This window comes from Ursus maritimus, unplaced genomic scaffold (genome assembly GCF_017311325.1).
Source record: "Ursus maritimus isolate PB19 unplaced genomic scaffold, ASM1731132v1 scaffold_32, whole genome shotgun sequence".
NCBI lineage: Eukaryota > Metazoa > Chordata > Mammalia > Carnivora > Ursidae > Ursus > Ursus maritimus.
In genome coordinates this window covers 23,995,299-24,013,049 of record NW_024425786.1, presented here as the reverse complement: position 1 = coordinate 24,013,049, position 17,751 = coordinate 23,995,299, and the positions used below count along the sequence as shown (strand labels likewise).

The 17,751-nt window shown below is 53.4% G+C and overlaps 1 protein-coding gene across 2 annotated transcripts; it reads right to left on the bottom strand.

Annotated features, from left to right (window-relative positions):
* Positions 1-527: 527 nt before the first annotated feature.
* Positions 528-17,570, bottom strand: TXLNA (taxilin alpha). 2 transcript variants are annotated; one of them, XM_040619174.1, is made up of 12 exons: positions 15,276-17,567; positions 14,495-14,704; positions 13,537-13,875; positions 11,727-11,818; positions 9,255-9,425; positions 7,478-7,672; positions 6,721-6,840; positions 6,413-6,487; positions 5,598-5,690; positions 5,103-5,198; positions 3,865-3,969; positions 528-2,977 (listed from the first exon to the last, which is right to left on the bottom strand). In XM_040619174.1, exons 2-12 carry the CDS (start codon positions 14,670-14,672, stop codon positions 2,966-2,968), a joined length of 1,476 nt encoding a protein of 491 aa, XP_040475108.1. In that variant the 5' UTR covers positions 14,673-14,704; positions 15,276-17,567; the 3' UTR covers positions 528-2,965. The 2 variants fall into 2 exon arrangements, with proteins under 2 accessions (XP_040475108.1, XP_040475107.1); XM_040619173.1 differs by having other exon boundaries at positions 528-3,969; positions 15,276-17,570.
* Between the last annotated feature and the right edge of the window lie 181 nt (positions 17,571-17,751).

Sequence of the window (17,751 nt, the reverse complement as noted above, 5' to 3'; positions counted from 1 at the left end):
GGGCTCAGTCAGTAGAGCATGTGACTTGACCTAGGTGTGAGTTCAAGCCCCACACCGGGTGTAGAGATTATTTTGATTTTTTAAAAAGATTTTTGAGAGAGAGTGGGCGCACAGAGGGAGAAGCAGACTCCCTGCTGAGCAGAGACCCTGACGTGGGGCTCGATCCCAGGACCTTGAGATCATGACCTGAGCCTAAGGCAGACGCCTGACTGAGCCAAGGCGCCCCATAGAGATTACTTAAAAAAAAAAAGTATCTTTCTTCATCACTAGCCTGACCCTTCATGGGGCAAAGGCAACTTTTCATTGAATGAAAGAACTGGATGCTTCAGTGTGTATGAGCGTCATGCCAGCTGTGCCAAGAGCTCTGCTCAGGCAGCTCAAACGAGGGGACTCCTGGCAGGCAGGGGGCGCCCTGGGAGACACGCGTTCCGGCACAGCCCAAGGCTCTGCCACGGACCCAGACAGTCGGTGGTGGCCAGATGGGTCCAGAAGCACCAAATGACCACAAAGATCAGGAGAGAAACAAGTAAGGCAACAGACTGTATTTAATGTGGTTTAAAATACATCAAAATCAAGTCCCTGGCTGTTGTGAATACCAAAAGGAGACAAAAAAAGGCCGTCAGCACAGCTTTACAACAGATCTGGGCGGCTGGGTCGGGCCATATGGGAAGCAGTTACAGGGACAGAAGGCAGCACCCCTCCCCCAGGCAGGTGCCCGGCTGTCCCCGGGGTGACTGCCTCCGTGCTGTTCTGGAGGGAGGGCTCAGCAGGCTTCGGCCTCCCCCGCAGCCACCGGCGCAGGTCCACCGGCCTCTCCTCAGCCCTCAGCAGAGCCGCCGCCACGGCAGCGGAGGAGTGGAAAGAACCATCTTTACAGACAGAACATTCTCTTACAGAAAGTGCCTGAGCTCAGCCCATGGTCCAAAAACCTCATGGAAAACAAAACAAAGTGCTGCCGATACCTCTCAAGACTGGCGTGCGCGAGGCTCTCAGCCGGACGCGGTCCGAACACAGAGTCCTGTCCGCAGGGCCAAGGGCTCTGGGCGGCGAGCCTCTCCGGCAACGGTCCCCTGGAGGAAACGCTAGCAATCTGAGCATCCAACACAGCTCTTGGTCCTAAAACTGAGGTCATGTGCACGGGACCTGCCCTGCTGAGGAAGGCGGTGGCCTTCATCCCGACAGGCCACCTTCCCTGCACCTGGCCCGGGCTCCTGGCCGGCGAGGGCAGCACCCAGGTAGCCGGGCGGACTTTGGAAAGCACAAGCAGAGCAGCTGTAGTGATTAGTGTGATTTGGTCAATGGGGAGAAGAGGGAGAGGGTGGATGGGGTACTCATCTGTAGCCCGGCCTGGATATCTAGACATGGCTGGAGCTGAGAGCCAAGGTTATACTCGCCCAGGGCCCGGAGTTTGGATCCGGGAAGCCTGGCTGGGGCCACCTTGCTCACCGTAGCCCCACGGCAACTAGCCTCGGTCTCTGGGGCTGGCTGAGCCGCACGGCCGTGATCCCCCACCCCACACTGGGCTCCCGCGGCCATCCCCCTCAACCACGCGGGCTCTACGAGGTAGCTGAAGCAAGCGCGGCAATCACGTGGGCTACTGCAGGGCCCCCTGCTCTTCAAACCGGGCAGGCAGAAGCTTGCCTCCTCCCTGCGCTTCCAGAGCCCGGCAAACCCTGTATGGGGTTGGCAGTTCTGTGTGTCTCAGCCTGACACACGGGCTGGGGCGGGGGGTGGGAGGGGACGAAGGCCTTACTGGGGAAGGAAAAGGCAGATCCGGGGACTATTCCAGATCTAGCCATTCCAGGGGAAAAGATCCTAGGAAACACTTCTCCACAGGAGAGCAGCAGCTCAGCCAGGGATGGCAAGTAGGTGTCAACACTTGTACTGGCTGCTGGGGATCTGCGAGCTAGATACCCAGGGATTAGCGGGAAACACTCAGAGGCCGATCAGTAGTACCTGCCATGGGGGCAGGGGAAAAACGGGCGTGCCATTCATTTGCCATCTCTGGCCTAAGTCGTAACATGTCTCAGGAGCACTTCGCACTCTTCACGAACCTGTTTGTGGGTGGGATCGAAGGGAAAGGCACGGAGAGCGGGCTGGCTGTTGGAAAGGAAAGGACCGGCATGATAATGAACTAGCTTCAAGGAAACCCAGCAAGAAACAAAAGCTCCATGTCCCGTGCCTCTCGGCCCACGGCTCCCTCAGCGACACTGAAGCCAAGGCCCGGCTAGAGGTGGGGTGCAGCACCTCAAGCCCACCGGAGCCCAGCTTCCAAACCCCTGCCTCGTTCTGCTGTTCCAGAAAACTGCTCTGTAGCCTGGTGACTACCGTGGCAAGCGTGCAACCAGCAGAACTTTCAGTCCAGAGCAGCAAGTACTGGGGGTGAGCGGGCACCAGACCCAAATATCTGCAGCCGTTCTGTGATTTCTGAGGCTCGTCAAGTCTCTCTCTGTCCCTCAGCTGTCAGACAAGAGCCGGGCGTCTCCGCACAGGAATGCGATGTCAAGGACATACTTCAGCTTAGTCCTCAGGCAACGGAACCAGGGCAAACCTCAAGGATTGCACATTAAGGGTGGGGTGAGAAGCAGAAACAGACTCCTAAAAGCCAACGGGACAGCTGGGCACGGGGCCCAGCAACTGCCGCATGGAGACGGCAGTGATGGGCGTCAGCGGCGGCCTTCCAGGACTGAAACACACAGGCAAGCTTGTGGCAAAACCATCAGATGCCCTTCCCTTCCTCCTAACTGCAATCTCATTTCACCGAACAGGAAAGCTCAGCACCAACGCGGCAAAGATACCAGGTGGGGTAGTGAGGGGGGGGGGCACTGGAGGGCAACTGCACCAGCACCCCCCTCCTTCCTCAGATCAATACACACACTGTCATGTGCAAAACAAAAAAACCCCCCAAAACAGAAACCTTCAGAAAGCATCCTTTGGGTGGTCTCTCGTCAATCATTCGTGCGGGCTAGAGAGGCACCTGTGAATGATAAGGCTACTGAGAAGCGTCGCTGGCATGGTCCCGGCACCGCCCGAGGGCTCCCTAACAGTGCGCCAGCCCACGGCAACTTTCTCCAGGTCCCCTGTCCAAAGCGGGACAGCAGTTGGATCCCCAGCTCTGCGGGCCCTGCCCAGGCTCTGCCCAGGGACCCCCTCCTCCAGGTTAAGAGAAGCAAAGGAGCTCCCAGGGGAGCTAGGAGAGCCAGAGCCGCCCAAGCCCTGCTAATGAGGGAAACGCAGTCAAGGCCTGAGCGTGTCACTTGTCACAAGCCCTGAAGGGCAGGAAGGAGGGGGGGTCTGAGCCTCAAATCAGGCAGGGGAATGCTCAAGTCACTTGTCCTGCCAGCTCACTGTGACGGCAGCTCCTCTTTAAGACTCTTCAGCTCACAGAAGAGCCAGTGACTTCACCCGTACACACCCCCACCTCCAGTGCAAGCCCATGTTACACTTAGAGCTAGAAATGTAGGAGGCCTGGCACATGCCGTGTGTATGTAGAACTGACCCACAAAATCCAAAACTGCGACGTGTCAGAGGTCAGCCAGGTCGGAGCACCCTGGGCCTCAGCATGGGACTGCTTAGCGGTGGGAGCCTGGCCTGGCTGGGCTGCTCGCTCCCTTCCCAGCACGCCCCCCCGTGCCAGGTTCCCTAGGCGGTGGTGGAGGTGGGCTCCTGGGGCCCCGCTTGACCGGGTGTTTCTGTGCTCGCTGCTCCAGGGCAGCAAGGAGCTTCTGCGACCCTCGGGGAGCTCGGTGACTGGGCCCCAGGACCCTCACAACCCTGCTCCCTGCACGCGGTTGCGGCCTCTGGTCTTCGCTCAGGGCCGCCGTCAGGGAGGAAGCCCTGGCCACCAGCACTCAGGTCCTGTACCCTTTTGTTCAGGTCATTGCGCTCTGTCTGTAGTGCCCGGCACAGCTTCTCCAGCCGCTGGATTTTCACCTGTAGGCCCTCCAGCTCTTTGTCCCGGAGTGTTTTCTAGGAGCGAAATGGGGCCTTAGTGCCATGCCATCAACCCCCCCACCCCACAGAGTCAGATGGTAGAAAACATTCACACTTGAATGATACTGGGAGCAGACCAGAGCCAACAGCTGGTCCCCTTCCTAGTGGAACAGCCCTGGTGTGTGCCAAGACCTGGTTGCTGGTAGGGGGCACTGTGGAGCACAGAAGAGGCATGGCTTGAAGACAATCTCTCTCTCCATGTATCTACAGGTGACACGAAGTACGACTTGGCTTTGGGAGCTGATTTCCTTATCTTTTAAAATGGACTACTTGGGCGCCTGGGTGGCTCAGTCGGTTAAGCATCCGACTCTTGATTTCAGCTCAGGTCATGATCTCAGGGTCCCAAGACTGAGCCCCACCTCGGGCTCTGTGCTCAGCAAGGAGCCTGCCTGAGATTCTCTCCTCTTCCAGGCCCTCTGCCCCTCCTCCCTGCTCACACGTGCACCTCCGTGCATGCTCTCGTTCTCTCGAAATCTTTCTTTAAAAGGTTTTGAGAGTGCATTCGCGTGTGCACAAGGCAGGGGGGAGGGCAGAGAGACAAGCAGACTCCCCGCTGAGCGGGGAGCTCAACTTGGGCTGATTCCAGGATCATGACCTCAGCCGAAGTCAGATGTCAAGATGCTTTACCAACTGAGCCACCCAGGTGCCCCTAGATGAATATCTTAAAAAAAAAAAAAAGAGACTACTAACACCAACCTCACAGATCGCGAGAAGGTTCAATGAACTGGCGTTGCCTAAAACATCCAGGAGGGTCTAATATATAGCAGCTACTCCAGCAATTCGTTCCGTTCTCCTGCATCTCAAACCACGAAATCAAAGTAGCTGGGCTACTCTGCATATGAACTGTGCTAATCACGGGTACCCTCGGTTTTTCGGATCTTGTATTTCTTTCTTTCGTTTGTTCTCTTTGCTTCTACTGCAGACCTACCCCTGGGCTCACCATCTCCCAGCTGGCAGTGCCTTTGCCTGGACAGATGGACACCTGAGTCCCAGCTCCATCTCATGCCAGCTGCATGACTTACTGGCAGAATGTAGAGGAAAGGGCCCAACACTCAAACCCCCTTCCCCGCCCCCCCCGGCTCCCCAGCTGCAGAGCACACTCAGCCCACCTCCTCAGCCATCTCAAGCAGGGCCTTGTTGCTGCTCTCCCACCGGGACCGGTACATGGTGGTTTCCTTCTCCAGCTTCTTGATCTTCTTAGTCATCTGGGTTATGGGACAGACAGAAGGAAATGATCAGGGGGCCAGACCATCTGTGCATCTGTGTCTCCCATGGGGGGGGAGGGGGACAGTCCCAAGGGGGCAAGATATTACAGGGCGCAGTCAGTGCCTTTGGTGCCACCTCGGGACATCTCAAGGTAAATGCCACCACCACCAACAGGGAATGACAAGGCTGCCCCTTCTCCAGGACAACCTGGAGGATGCACTTATCAGTGATGCTTCCTTGAGAGGCGGGGAAAGACTCTGATCCCTCCTTACAGCCCATCCTTGGTATCAATCTCATTGTTACTGTCAACAGCCCCCCACGAGGCACCTCAGGGGCTGGGGCTTCTTGAAGCAGGCCCCGTGTGCCCCTGCAGCCACACCCAGCCTGGACACGGTTACCTTTTCCATCTCCTGTTTGAATGTGGTGAACACCTCACTGCTTTTGGAAAGGGTGTTCTGGAATTCCTCAAACTTCTCTGTGTATAGGGCAAGCTGGGTGAGAAAGAAGCCCAGAGATAAGATTAGGCCTCTGGAGGGCATTTCTGGTTAACATAGTCAGACCCATTCTTGGACCTCGGACCCAACACTTCTACCGAGATACCATCTTTCTTTTTTCTTTTTTTAAACAATTTTACTTATTTGACCGAAAAAGTGAGCGCATAAGCAGGGGGAATGGCAGAGGGAGAGGGAGAAGCAGGCACCCCGCTGAGCAGGGAGCCAGACTCGGGGCTCAATCCCAGGACCCAGGGATCGTGACCTGAGCCGAAGGCAGCCGCTTAACCGAATGAGCCACCCACGTGCCTGAGATACCATTTTTCTTTAAAACAAAACAAAAACTATGTATTTGGAAGGATAGAATCCAAAATGTTAGGCCTAGAAAGCAGGATTGGGGGTGACTTATATTTTGCCTCTATGTATGTTTTCAAACTTTTCTTCTGAAAATGAGTACAATTAAACGTAACTGAAAACATCTCCGTCCCTGACTCCTCAAACGCAGCAGCACAACACTTCCAACTAGCAACGAAGTCTTTCAAGCTCGCCTAGCCACCGGGTCACCGCCATGGGTGCCGGATGGGTCCAGCGAGGACAAAGGCTCAGCAAGGTCACACAGCAGTCAAGGTGGTCCTAGAACGAGGGTCCCATTTTCCGCCCCCAGGACGGGGGCCCAGCGAGGGGACCCCAGAGGCACAGGACCAGGACCCACTCTTGCTCACCTGCTGCTTCAGGTGGGTCTCCTGCTGCTTCATCAGCTCGCACATCCTCTGGGACTCCACCGCCTCTTTGAGGAGCTGTTTCCAAGATAGGACCCCAGATCCTGTCAGAAGCCCCTAGGGGCTGTTTGGCCTTTTTTTAGCCATACACCCCAGGACCCGCTGAAGCTCCCTGCTCTCTGACTGCTCTCTGCGGAAGCAGCGTCCTGGTCTGGCCAGGAAGCAACTCTCCCTGACAAACTCGACTACGAGCTGAGCCAGAGCCCAACCCGCCCCCTCCCAGACTCCCACCCTCAGGGCCCGAGCCTCACAAAATCCTTCTCCCGCTGGTGCCTCTCCTCCGCCTCCTTCAGTAGCTCCTGCGCCTGCTGGAGCTTGGCGTCCACCAGCTGCTGCTGCAGGTCCTTGTGTTTGAAGACTTTGTCGATATGCTGCAGGAGAGCACGGCGGGAGGGCCACCTGTCAGCAGCTCCCTTTCTCAGGGAGGCCTGGTGGCGGCAGGGACGTCCCATCTGCAGAGACCAGGGTCCCCAGCCTCCCCTCTCACTGTGACACGCTGGACTCTGCATGTGGCACAGCACGTGGGCCCCAAGCCCCTGGAAGGTCTACTTCGCAACCTCACCCTGATTCTCTCCAGTCAGTGCTGGGTGTGCACCGGGATGAAACTGGCCTCCAGGAAGCCAAATGGCAAATACACTCAAACCGCCAGCCCCAAGGAGATCACCCCACTGGGCTAACCACCCTCACTTTTGTAGCCCGACTCCTTCGTAAATGGGAAAAAAGGACAAAAACGACACCTCCACCAATGCAACCGCTCAGCCCCGTTGGCAGAGATCTGCCCCATCTAAAGGCAAGACTAGCTGTGCGAATTCCACGGCGGTCCTCGCTGCTGGAAGGGCCCTGGGAGCCGGGAATGGGTGCGAGAGCAGGAGTGGGGAGGAGGCGGTAGACTCAGTGTGGCTTCAAAGGTCAACGCAGCGGAGAAAGGCACGTGGGGACGTCAGCTCTGTCCTGGCTAGGAAAGGGAAGGGGGCCTGGTGGTGGGGTGGGCCGTGCGGGACGCCTTACCTCCTCCCGCAGCTCGTACTGCTCGATGAGCTTCTTGAGCCGCTCCGCCAGCTCCATGTTCTCCTGGCGCAGCTTGGAGTTGCGCTCATTGTGCTGTTCCATCTGCAGCTGAATGTCATTCAGCGTCACTTGGAAGTGTGAGGTCACCTCCTTGCGCTTCTCCTCTTCCTCCCGGGCCCGCTGCACGCCTTCTTCCTGGGCAGAGAAGTCAGCCCCAGCTCCATCACCTGCAGCTCCCCAGCCAGCCATGGTCTGTACCAACAACCCTCCCTGCTCTCAGAATGAGGAGCAGCCAGGTTCCAAGACGTCATGCGATGGGGGCTCCCAACGGACCCCTCTGTCTACCAGCTGACAGCCAGGGAGAGATTCTCTCCCTAGAAAGATGCAGGCATACACGTAAGTGCCATTCTAGAGCGACCTGGATCTCCCGAAGCCCATTCTTCCAGACCTCAGGTTAAGCAGTCTTGCTTCTGCGCTTTCATTTCTCACCTCTCACTCCCCGCCCCCGACCAACTAGTTAAAATTCAGTAGTACCCAGGGTTGGCAAGACTGTGCAGAATCAGGCATGCAGATAGTACTGGTGGGAAGGTAATCTGGCAAAATCTATTAAAATTTACAATGTGCACACTCTTTAACCCAGACATTTCACTTCTGAGGTTTATCCTATGGATAAATTGTATACAATGAGCCAGGGATGTATACGACAAGAACTTCCACCATAGCTCTATGTATGCAGTAAACTTAGAAACCACCCAGCAATTCCTTAACTAGGGCACTGATAGAATACAGGATATGCATACAACAATGCTATCAAACAGAATGAGACAGACCTAAATAAACTGAGAGGGAAAGAGAGCTATGCATTCTGGGAGGCGAGAAAACAGAACAGGATATGAAACGATGCCTGTATGAGCGCTGTTTAGAGAAGCCTACGTAGGACCACGTGTGGACGCAGGCAAGCCCGGGCTGTACTTCAGCACATGCGTAAGTAGGTTACTTCCCAGTGGTTTCTGCTGGACACTGGGGTTGAGGAGGAGGGGCGACTGTCACCTTTGAATCTCTCATACCAAGTTTATATTAAAGTTGAAATGTTGTCAAAGACAAACTAAAAATGAGCAAAACACATTGCAAAATACCATATACTCAATTTTGTTAGAAACAGAGAAAGGATCCACATACAAAACCACCCAGAGGTCATAGCAGTGACTGGGCTTTAACCAGACCAACCCCGCCCCGGGAGAAGCAGAATGAAGAGAAAAGACCCAGCATTCCAGATGGACCAAGGCTGGGAGAGGAGCTGCCCGCCAGCGCTGGACCCTGGCTTACCTGCGGACTGCGAGCGAACTGAAAAATACCGAAGCTCTGCCTCCCGGGCTCCCTTAGCATCTCAGCCCTCACCTTACCTGACACGGGTACGGGTCAAGTGGTTGTAAGAAGCTGACTCTAAGGCAGGACATTACTGGGGACATCTATTTCTCTGCCAAAAGTCCATGCTGCTGCTTTTTTTTTTTTTTTTTAAGATTTTATTTATTTGAGAGAGACAGAGATAGCCACAGAGAGCACAAGTGGGGACAAGAGGGAGAAACAGGCTCCCTGCTGAGGGGGGACTTGATCCCCGGACCCAGGATCACGACCTGAGCCGAAGGCAGACCGCCAAACCAACTGAGCCACCCAGGCGCCTCCCTTTACCACCCCGTCCCTGTGCTACTTTTTAAGGGGAAAGCCCACCGAAGAAAAGTGGAAGTCAAGGGAAGCAGAGTCACAGGGGCCGGCCCACCTTGAGGGAGCGGTTGTGGCGCTGGAGCTCCCGGCACAGGCTCTCCAGCTTGCTGCGGGCCAGCACGGCCTTGCTGTGCTCCCCGCGCAGGTGGTCCTTCTCCTGCACCAGCTGGCTCTGCTTCTTCTGCAGCAGCTTCATCTGCTTCTGGGAGTTTCGATGCTCCTCCAGCTGAGGACGGGCAAGGCAAGCAAGTGCCGTGGGGGGCTCTTCCCCAGGGACCCCGGCCCTCTCCCGACTCCAGCTGTTAACAGCTCCTGCTGGACACTGTGCGGGCGCTTTACGCACTGCTCCGATAACCCCGAGGGCCCCATCGCAAGGATACAGAAACGGGCCCTTGGGACAAGCAGGGGTGCAAAGGCTGCAGACCCCAGCCTCCCTCTGCTCTGACTCCAGAGACAAAGTTCTCAAGACTCTCAACTCTTGGGACGCTCATGCCCTGAGATGAGACCCCCCCCATCACTCCCTCTCACTGCTCCGAAATTCAGCACCATTTCTCTCCTCAGTGTGATGGCTGTTAGCATTTTGGCCTTTTCATTATGGACAGATCTTAACCTCCTCCTCAGACCCCGACCTCCCCCCAGATCAGCTACCATCCCGTGAGCTCATTCAATGCTGATACAGTACGACTCAATTATGTAATGACAACTCTTCCGGTGGCCACATTAAAAAGAAGGAGATGAAACTGAGACTAGTAAAACATTTACTTAATCTAGTATCTGAATATTATAATATTCAACCTGAAATCAATGTAGAAAATTTGAGTATTTTATCCTTCCCCTTTTCCTTAGGTGTTTGAAATCCAATGCATGCACACCCAGATCCAGAGTAGCCACATGTCAGTTGGCTGGTGCCTACTGTCCTGGTCAGATCCAGGTTTTGTCATCACCCAGGAGCACACACGTCCATTATCTCATCCCAGGGCAGGACCACTATCACCTATCATTCTAGCTCCTTCCCTCCAATATCTGTGGTCCCAGAAAGTCTACCATATTGGAATTCCAACCCAATGACCCAACCATCCTTTCACTTTCCTTGAATTCTCCTTTAAATAATCACTGACCTTACCTGTCTTAGATCGCTTATACCCTCAACTCCCCTGCCCCTTTTTCCTAGCAGAACTCCGACCCTGATATGATATACCAGCCTTCTGATTCCTCTGCACTGGCACTGAAGCAGCCTTGCCTGAAGCATCTCACTTTAAATTTGTGACCACCCCTTTGGGGCAGACCCTTGTCTGCCATGCGGCCCAACTATATTCCTTGTTATTCACACTCCTCTTCCAGAGAACTATTTCATCCTCCTTTTCAACTCTCCTCTGCCCCAGCAACAACTATCTGTTTCATTTCCCTGAGAATGAAAGCAACCAGAGGCACAGGGGCACAAGCTCCACCTTTGGCCACCCACCTCCACCTGCCCTCTCCTCCAGTCACCAGGACCCAGCCGTGTCCTACCACGGCCCGCCCTCTCGCTCTGGCCCTTACCTCCTCATCTACTTGAGAACATCACTCTAGTGACTCAGTTCCTCCTCTCTTCATCAATCTTTCCCTGGCTGGCTCATTCTGAAGGGGTGGTATCTTTTTCATATCCTGTCCCTTATTTAATCATTGTAATAACCCCATTAGGCAGGTGTGATTTCCCCAATTTTACAAATGAGAAAAACTCCCTATAGGAGAATTCCAGCGAATGGAGTGAAGGAAGTTAAAAATAGGTAATTAGGAAATGACTTTCAGTGGATGAATCCATTCATTCAAATTCTGATGGCAACCTGACAAGGGAGGAACCTGGCTGGCCCCACCTGAATCCAGTGGACAATCTTCCATCACTAAAAGCGGGAGAAGCACACTGTTTCTCTACAGAGTACCACTTAACGAAGAATTCTTATCAAGAGTTGAACCTGCACTGGATCAAGCTTCTAGAGCTAATTTCCACTTTATCTACAGGAACTAAGGAGGTAAAGGAACAAGTTAAATGCCACCACAGATTGAGAAAGTGAGGTACCCTATAGGACAAATGATCTGCAATAAGTCAATGTCAGGAGAAAAAGGTTGGCGGACCCGATGTATTAAATGGACCTCCTTTAGACCCTGATTTGATCAAATGGACATTTTAAACAACTGGAGAAATATGTGTATTAGAGAATATCATGTGATCAGCGCTAATTTTAAGTGTCAGGATGTTGCTGTGCATTTCCACATTTTGGGGAGATGCACACTGAAGCACACAGGTGTGAGATGACATGGGGCCAGGAGCCAGGGTTCTACTACTGGAATGCAAAGGGTCTCCTCTTACTGTCGGCCTGGAAGAGGCCAGCTGGGACTTGACTTCCCGCATAACAGATGGGGAAAAGGCTCAGAGAGAGGCTGAACAGGAATTAAGCCACCCACCTGCCCCTGCACCCTCAACCCCATGCCAGGTGGCCTGCTGACTTTCCAAGGCAGGGCGGGTGCAAGGAGAAGGGGGAGAACTGACCAGTTCAGCATACTTCTTGCACAGAGCTGCCAGCTTCTCCTCTGGGGTGCTCAGCGTGTTCAATGTCTGCATCAGCAATGTGATCTCCTTCCCTGCAAAGCACAGGAAGCGAAAGCATGTACCCTCTTCTTTGGGGATCTCCCCAGGCCTCGGTCCACACTCTTAGGCCTGGAGGCAGCCCTCCACAATTATACTTTATATCGTTGGTTGAACTAGCTGCCATCCAGTCAGACCGTGTGCTTCATGAGGGTGGCCGCCAACTTACTCCTGCCTATTGCCGTGGCCCCAGTGCTGCCCGGTCCTATCTCTTGGACAGCACATCTCAGAGGATGTGCTCAACAAATGCTTGACAAATGACTGAGGCTGTGTGGACACTCCGTGGTGAACACTGGCGGGGGGTGGGAGAAAAAACCTGTCTGCTCTACCAGCAGGAGAAAAAAAGACATCCCATTGGCCAATTAAGTGCTACTGTGTCGATACAAGGAAGGCCCTTCTGAAAGAGGACGCAGGCAAAAAAGGACTAGGTCTCCCTCAGAACTACTAAAGTCTTATCAATAGAGGCAGCCAAACAGTGAACTTTATTTAATTGTTCCCTCCCAAATAGTGAACGAATATATCTTCCAATATTTCATCCCAAGATTAAGAAACAACAAAAACAAAAAACCCTCTTTCAATCAGGATGAACAGGCAGAGGCTGCAGATATAAGGACTAAGACATGGGTATATCACTTAATTTTGATTCTTTAACACTCACACTAGCCCCTCCCCCATAACTTTCTCTCACTGTCTGTGCCTGAGTCAAGGGGTCTTCCTTCTGTCTCCTTGGAGGGCTGCTGTACATAGCACAGCACCAAGCTCCTGAAGCGTTGACCCCAAGAGGCTCGAAAGATCAGTGTGGAGACTGCAAAGCACTGGCACACAGGCCAAATCCAACCCACACGTGGGTTTTGTTTGGCTCCAAGCATATTAGTCGCCAACTGTTAAAAATCCAGAGAGATTTCACGTAACTCTACATAAAAGAAAGGGAAAAAAGAAAAAAAAAAGAAAAGAAAAAAAAAAAAAGGCTGGCTACACTTAGCCTGTAGTGTTACATGCTATCAGCATGCTGGGACCAGATGGCAATCACCCCTTTGGATGCAGCAGGCAATGTCTTATCCTCGTAGGGTCACTTGTCTAACTTGGCTTATTTGAGTTTTCAACCCTGGTCTAGTCCAAATCTTACTGTAAAGAAGTGAAAACTAAGGACCAGAAAGGACCAAGGTCTTGCCCAAGTTCACAGAGCAGGTTAGAAATAGTGTTGGTTGGGGCGCCTGGGTGGCTCAGCTGTTAAGCGTCTGCCTTCAGCTCAGGTCATGATCCCAGGGTCTTGGGATCGAGCCCCACATAGGGCTCCCTGCCCGGTGGGAAGCCTGCTTCTCCCTCTCACACTTCCCTTGCTTGTGTTTCCTCTCTTGCTGTCTCTCTCTGTCAAATCAATAAATAAAATCTTAAAGGGAAAAAAAAAAAAAAAGAAAGAAATAGTGTTGGTTGACCCAGGAGCCCACCCAGACCTCCTGCTCTCCAGTTTCTCAAAGATCGAGCAGGCTAGATTTCGGTTCCCATCTACTACCGAGGCCAAAAGCCTCTGTGCAGTGAACAACCTACATGCCTCTGTTCTACGGCCCACAACCCTGGCTTGGCTCAAACTAATGCGACCTGCTGTTCTGGAAAGTAGTTTCCTCTGAATCCTGGCAGAGCAGGTTAGCCCAAGGAATGTCAGGTCCAAACTCCCCCGCCTCACCAGCCTCGCCAGTAGCTGCCCTCTGCTCACCCAGACCCTTGGCTTTCTTCTTCTCCTGCGGCCTTCGGTGATCTCGGTCTCCGACCTCATCAATTGCCCGGATCTCATCTGTGCCCGGCTCTCCCTTGGAGGTCTCCTTCTCACCATTGACTACTGGGGGCTCTGGCTCTGGCTCCCCATTCCGTGAAGCATAAGTCCGGGACTTGTCTGCATCTTCCGGTTCAGCAGGCTCACCCTGTGCCCCATCCTCACCTGGGCCCCCCTGACTGTTGTCCACACAGTATGTACTCAGGATGTCTTCCAACTGGCGGCTCAGCTCCTCAGAGACATCACGGAGGGCCCCGGACTGAGCAGTTTTGGCTTGTGCTCCTACAGCAGGACAGGATGAGGGGCAGAATGAGAGACAAGATGGTTATTCCACTGGCTGCGATTTTTCAGGCCCAAACTTACTGGTTCGGGTTAAATGTTGCCTACCTTCTTTAAGCCGCAGTTTATTCACCTATGAAATGATATAATTATTTCCCACTACTGCCCACCATGTCTTTTATGTGAAAGAAGTGAAGGAAATAAAGCATCCAGCACATACGGATGGCATGTACCTGGAGCTCAACATCTAGTCCATCCCCTTCTCCTCCTCGCAAGTCATTTCTGGCTATTAACAAAGTTCCAGGAAGGCCCCCAATAAGAAGAGCAGTTAGCCACTGGTGAATGAGGCGTTTCTCACCTCGGCTGGCTGCTTGAGTGTCTTATCTGACTGCCACCTGATTTAACCCTGTCAGAGCCTTCTCTCAAGACCTCTGTTCCTGTGCTTAGAGTGGGAGGCTCTACCGACCCCCCCCGCGGGGAAACGGGGATCTGGGGGGTGGCACAGACTCAGCGCGGTCCTCCTTCCTGGGTAAACAGCGGCAGAGGCCTCGAACTCCAGAAGCTACCCCGGCGCACCACAAACTCCTCCCCCCGCCCGCTGGAAAGCAGAGCTGGCACACACCCTCAGTCTTCCCCGGAGCCTGGCTGGAGGAACCTTCGGCTTCTGTCGCGGGAGCCGGCTGGCTGGGCCGCCCCTGGCTTCCCTCTGGTCCTGCTTCCGCTTGCCCCGGGTTGCTTTTTGGGTTGGAGGTGTTGCCCGACTGCTTGGCAGCCCCATTCTTTTTGTCTTGGTTCTTCATTGTGGTTTGCAAAGCTAGGCTGGGAGCAGATCCTGCAGAAACAAGCACACTCGCTATTTTCCCGACTTCGAAATTCTTCACAGCTGGGAATCGAAAATCCCAATACCGGGTGCACAAAGCTTCTTAGAACAAACCGGCCGGCCTTCACCGGAGGGAGCCAACGGTTCTGTCTCAGGCCGGTGAGGGAAGCACGGCGCGCCCAGGCAGGTTTTCGGGGCGCCGCTCCAGAAGCGCGGCAGGCGAGGCCTCCTTTTTCTCGAAGCCGCTTTCCGGCACTACACGGCCCCCTCACCGCAGCCAGAGCGCGGGATAGGCTCAGGGCCGGAGACTGACGTGGCGGGACGCTCGATTCCCATCCCTCCCCCGGCCCCCAGACCCCACGTGGGCCCCCCCGCGCGCGCAGCCACCCACGCCCCGCGCGCCCTCCCAGCCGCGCGCACCGCCCGCCCGCGCATGCGCACAGGCCGCAGCCCTGCCCCCCTTCCGCCCTCCCCCGGCCCGCGCCCTTGCGCGGAATCGGCAGGATTCCCCCTCACTGGCCGACGGCGTGCAGGCCCATTGACCCTCTGGCCGCCTCGTCCGCCCAGCCTCCGCGACACTCACCTCACTGCCTACCTCCCGACAGCGTCGCCCGCTCTGGCCTCGCACCGGAAACCCTGGGTAACCGCTGCCGGCCGAGCCGCCTGCTCCTGCCGCAGCCAATCAATAGCCGGCGCTCTCGCGGGGCTTCCTGGGAAAGATGAAGCGAAGGCGGCCTCTGAGGCGGGTGAGTTGGGAAGGCGGGGGAGGAAAAGGACTACTCCTCCCGCCATGCACCGGGGCTGACCCGGACTCCCCAGGTGCAGTAGAAAGGACTTTAGTTCTGGGAGCCGGATACCCAAGAGGTCTGAAAGGAGCTAGTCATTCTGCGCAAATACTCGAGTCCGTTTCGTTCCCGTCGTGCAGAAGTCGTGATTCAGGTCCAAAGACCTGCGACGGGCTGTTCTTTCCTGCGCGCCCCCACCAGCCCTGAGCCCTCTGCTGTGAACATCTGTGACTAGAAACTCTGAGGACAAGGAATAGAGTATTGGGCTGGGAATCAGGGGACCTGTATTCCAGTCCTAACCTCGTCGCTAATTTGCCGTGTGACCGGACATTCTTTCCTCTCCCAGGGCTTCAGTTTCTGTATTCAAATGAAAACCTTTCATAACAATAATTCTTTGAGTGCTTACAGTGTGCTTTCCTGTCTACTAGCTTAATCCTCACAACTACTTATTTAAGATCAGTACTATTTGTTATTCCCATTTGCATCTGAGGACAGTAAGGCAAAAGTTACTTGTCCCATCGTTACTGAGTAGTGTGAGCGGGAATTCAAAACCAGGAAGTCTGGCACAGTACCCATTTTAACTCCTGGACTACCCTGACTGGTACCCAGAAGAAATAACCATGGCACCCTTTCCCTGAGGATGAGTCAATGTAATTTCGTGAAGTTATTACCCCCCCCCCCCAACTCTCCCTTACCAGCCTGAGTCCCTCTTTGGAAGGAACTGAGGGGGCTCTGCAGAAAGTTTGGCCTCAGCAGATTCCTGAGTTTTTTCTCTGACTGGCCCACCCTCTACAAAATCCGAGTTGCATTGGGGCTAAAGGGGGAAAACCCAAACTTTCTACAAATGTGAGATCACAGTTCTTTATTCAGCTGCCTATAGACAGTGAAATAAAAGCCAACAACCCATGTGCCTGGAATTTAATGTGTAAATAGTTCGGCATTTTCCAGCCAATCCTGCCCATGCCCTCTTTTTTGCTTCCCACTATACTTTTACTATTTCCAGGATTTCCCAGTTTTTGCAGTTGCTATTTCAGCTTCCAAAATGCCCTGACAAAACCATTGAGGTCCACCACAAAGGTCACTTTAGAGCCTTCCCAGTGCTCTGCAGTCTGTCCCAGCTCCCTAGGTCTGGATAGAGCTCTGTAACAGCCATTAGTAACGATATGTTGAAATTATTTGCTTACAAGTCAGTGAACATTACAGGAACTGTTGGCAAAATTGTAGTCCTAAAACCTAGCATCAGTCTGGGGCAGCGAAGGCAGAGAATGAAATTGTGCAAATTGAGCACTGTTTTGTGGCTCCTAAGAATGTTCAGTATTTTCCCCAGTTAGACCTAAGGGCAGTGCTCTTCCCCATCCCTTGGTCTGATGTTTACCAGGTAACCTTGAGAATATGGTATAATAGTATAAAGGTGGAACTCAAGCCAGAAATATTTGGAATCCAGGTGTCTCTGAACTAAGGCCCTGATTATTTCCAAAAAACATGTTGGAAATCTCTTGAGGTAACATATAGTTAGGCCTTGATGGCTTCCCATGGGAAGAGGGTGTTCTAGGCAGAGATAGAGAAGATAATAAGAACAAGGTATGTGTGGGGTAAGGGGGTAGAATGGTGTAGCTAGAAGGATCAACAGTGGCCTACAGGAGCCAGCTGGATAATGAGTAGGCAGGCAAGGAGTAAGAAAATTTGCAAAACATGGGTTAAAGGTTATTTTCTCCTTTGCTATAAAACAAAAGAGCAACAATATTAACATTTTCCAGAGTCAGTTGGGATTCCATTGGGAATGGTGGGGATTGTGGCAGAATAGAGCTCTTGCAGATTGTCTTCAAGCAGAAACTCAGATCCAGTAGTGCCAGACAGAGCTTTTAAAAAATGTTCGCAATGAATTAAACATACTCTATCACCCAACCAAAACCCTCCTTTTAGGTTGAATCAGCTTTTTGGCTGGTTGTTTGTAATCTCTGTCCTAGGAATTGACATAAATTGGAGAAGTTCGTACGACCCCAGTGGCTCAAAGGGCTGTAAGTGGAACTGATGAAATGATGTCAAAAATCCTGTAGAGAAACTCTAGAAAATGCAAACTAAACTACTGTGACAGAACACAGATCAGTGTTCTGGGGGGTGGGTGGGAAGGAGGGACTCCACAGGGGCACATGGAAACTTCTGGAAGTGATGGATATGTTCACTATCTTGATTGTGGTGATGGTTTCATGGGTGTGTATGTCAAAACTTATCAAATTGTACATTTTAAATATGTGCCATTTACTGTATCTCAAT

What these genes read in the sequence shown, in the direction of transcription:
- TXLNA (XM_040619173.1), bottom strand. Translation starts at nt 14,672, where the DNA reads ATGAAGAACCAAGACAAAAAGAATGGGGCTGCCAAGCAGTCGGGCAAC. An exon ending in TCAAACAGGAGATGGAAAAG is followed by an intron (nt 5,199 to 5,597) that starts GTAACCGTGTCC and finishes CCCATAACCCAG; the next exon opens with ATGACTAAGAAGATCAAGAA. An exon ending in TGCTTGAGATGGCTGAGGAG is followed by an intron (nt 3,970 to 5,102) that starts GTGGGCTGAGTG and finishes TTTCGCTCCTAG; the next exon opens with AAAACACTCCGGGACAAAGA.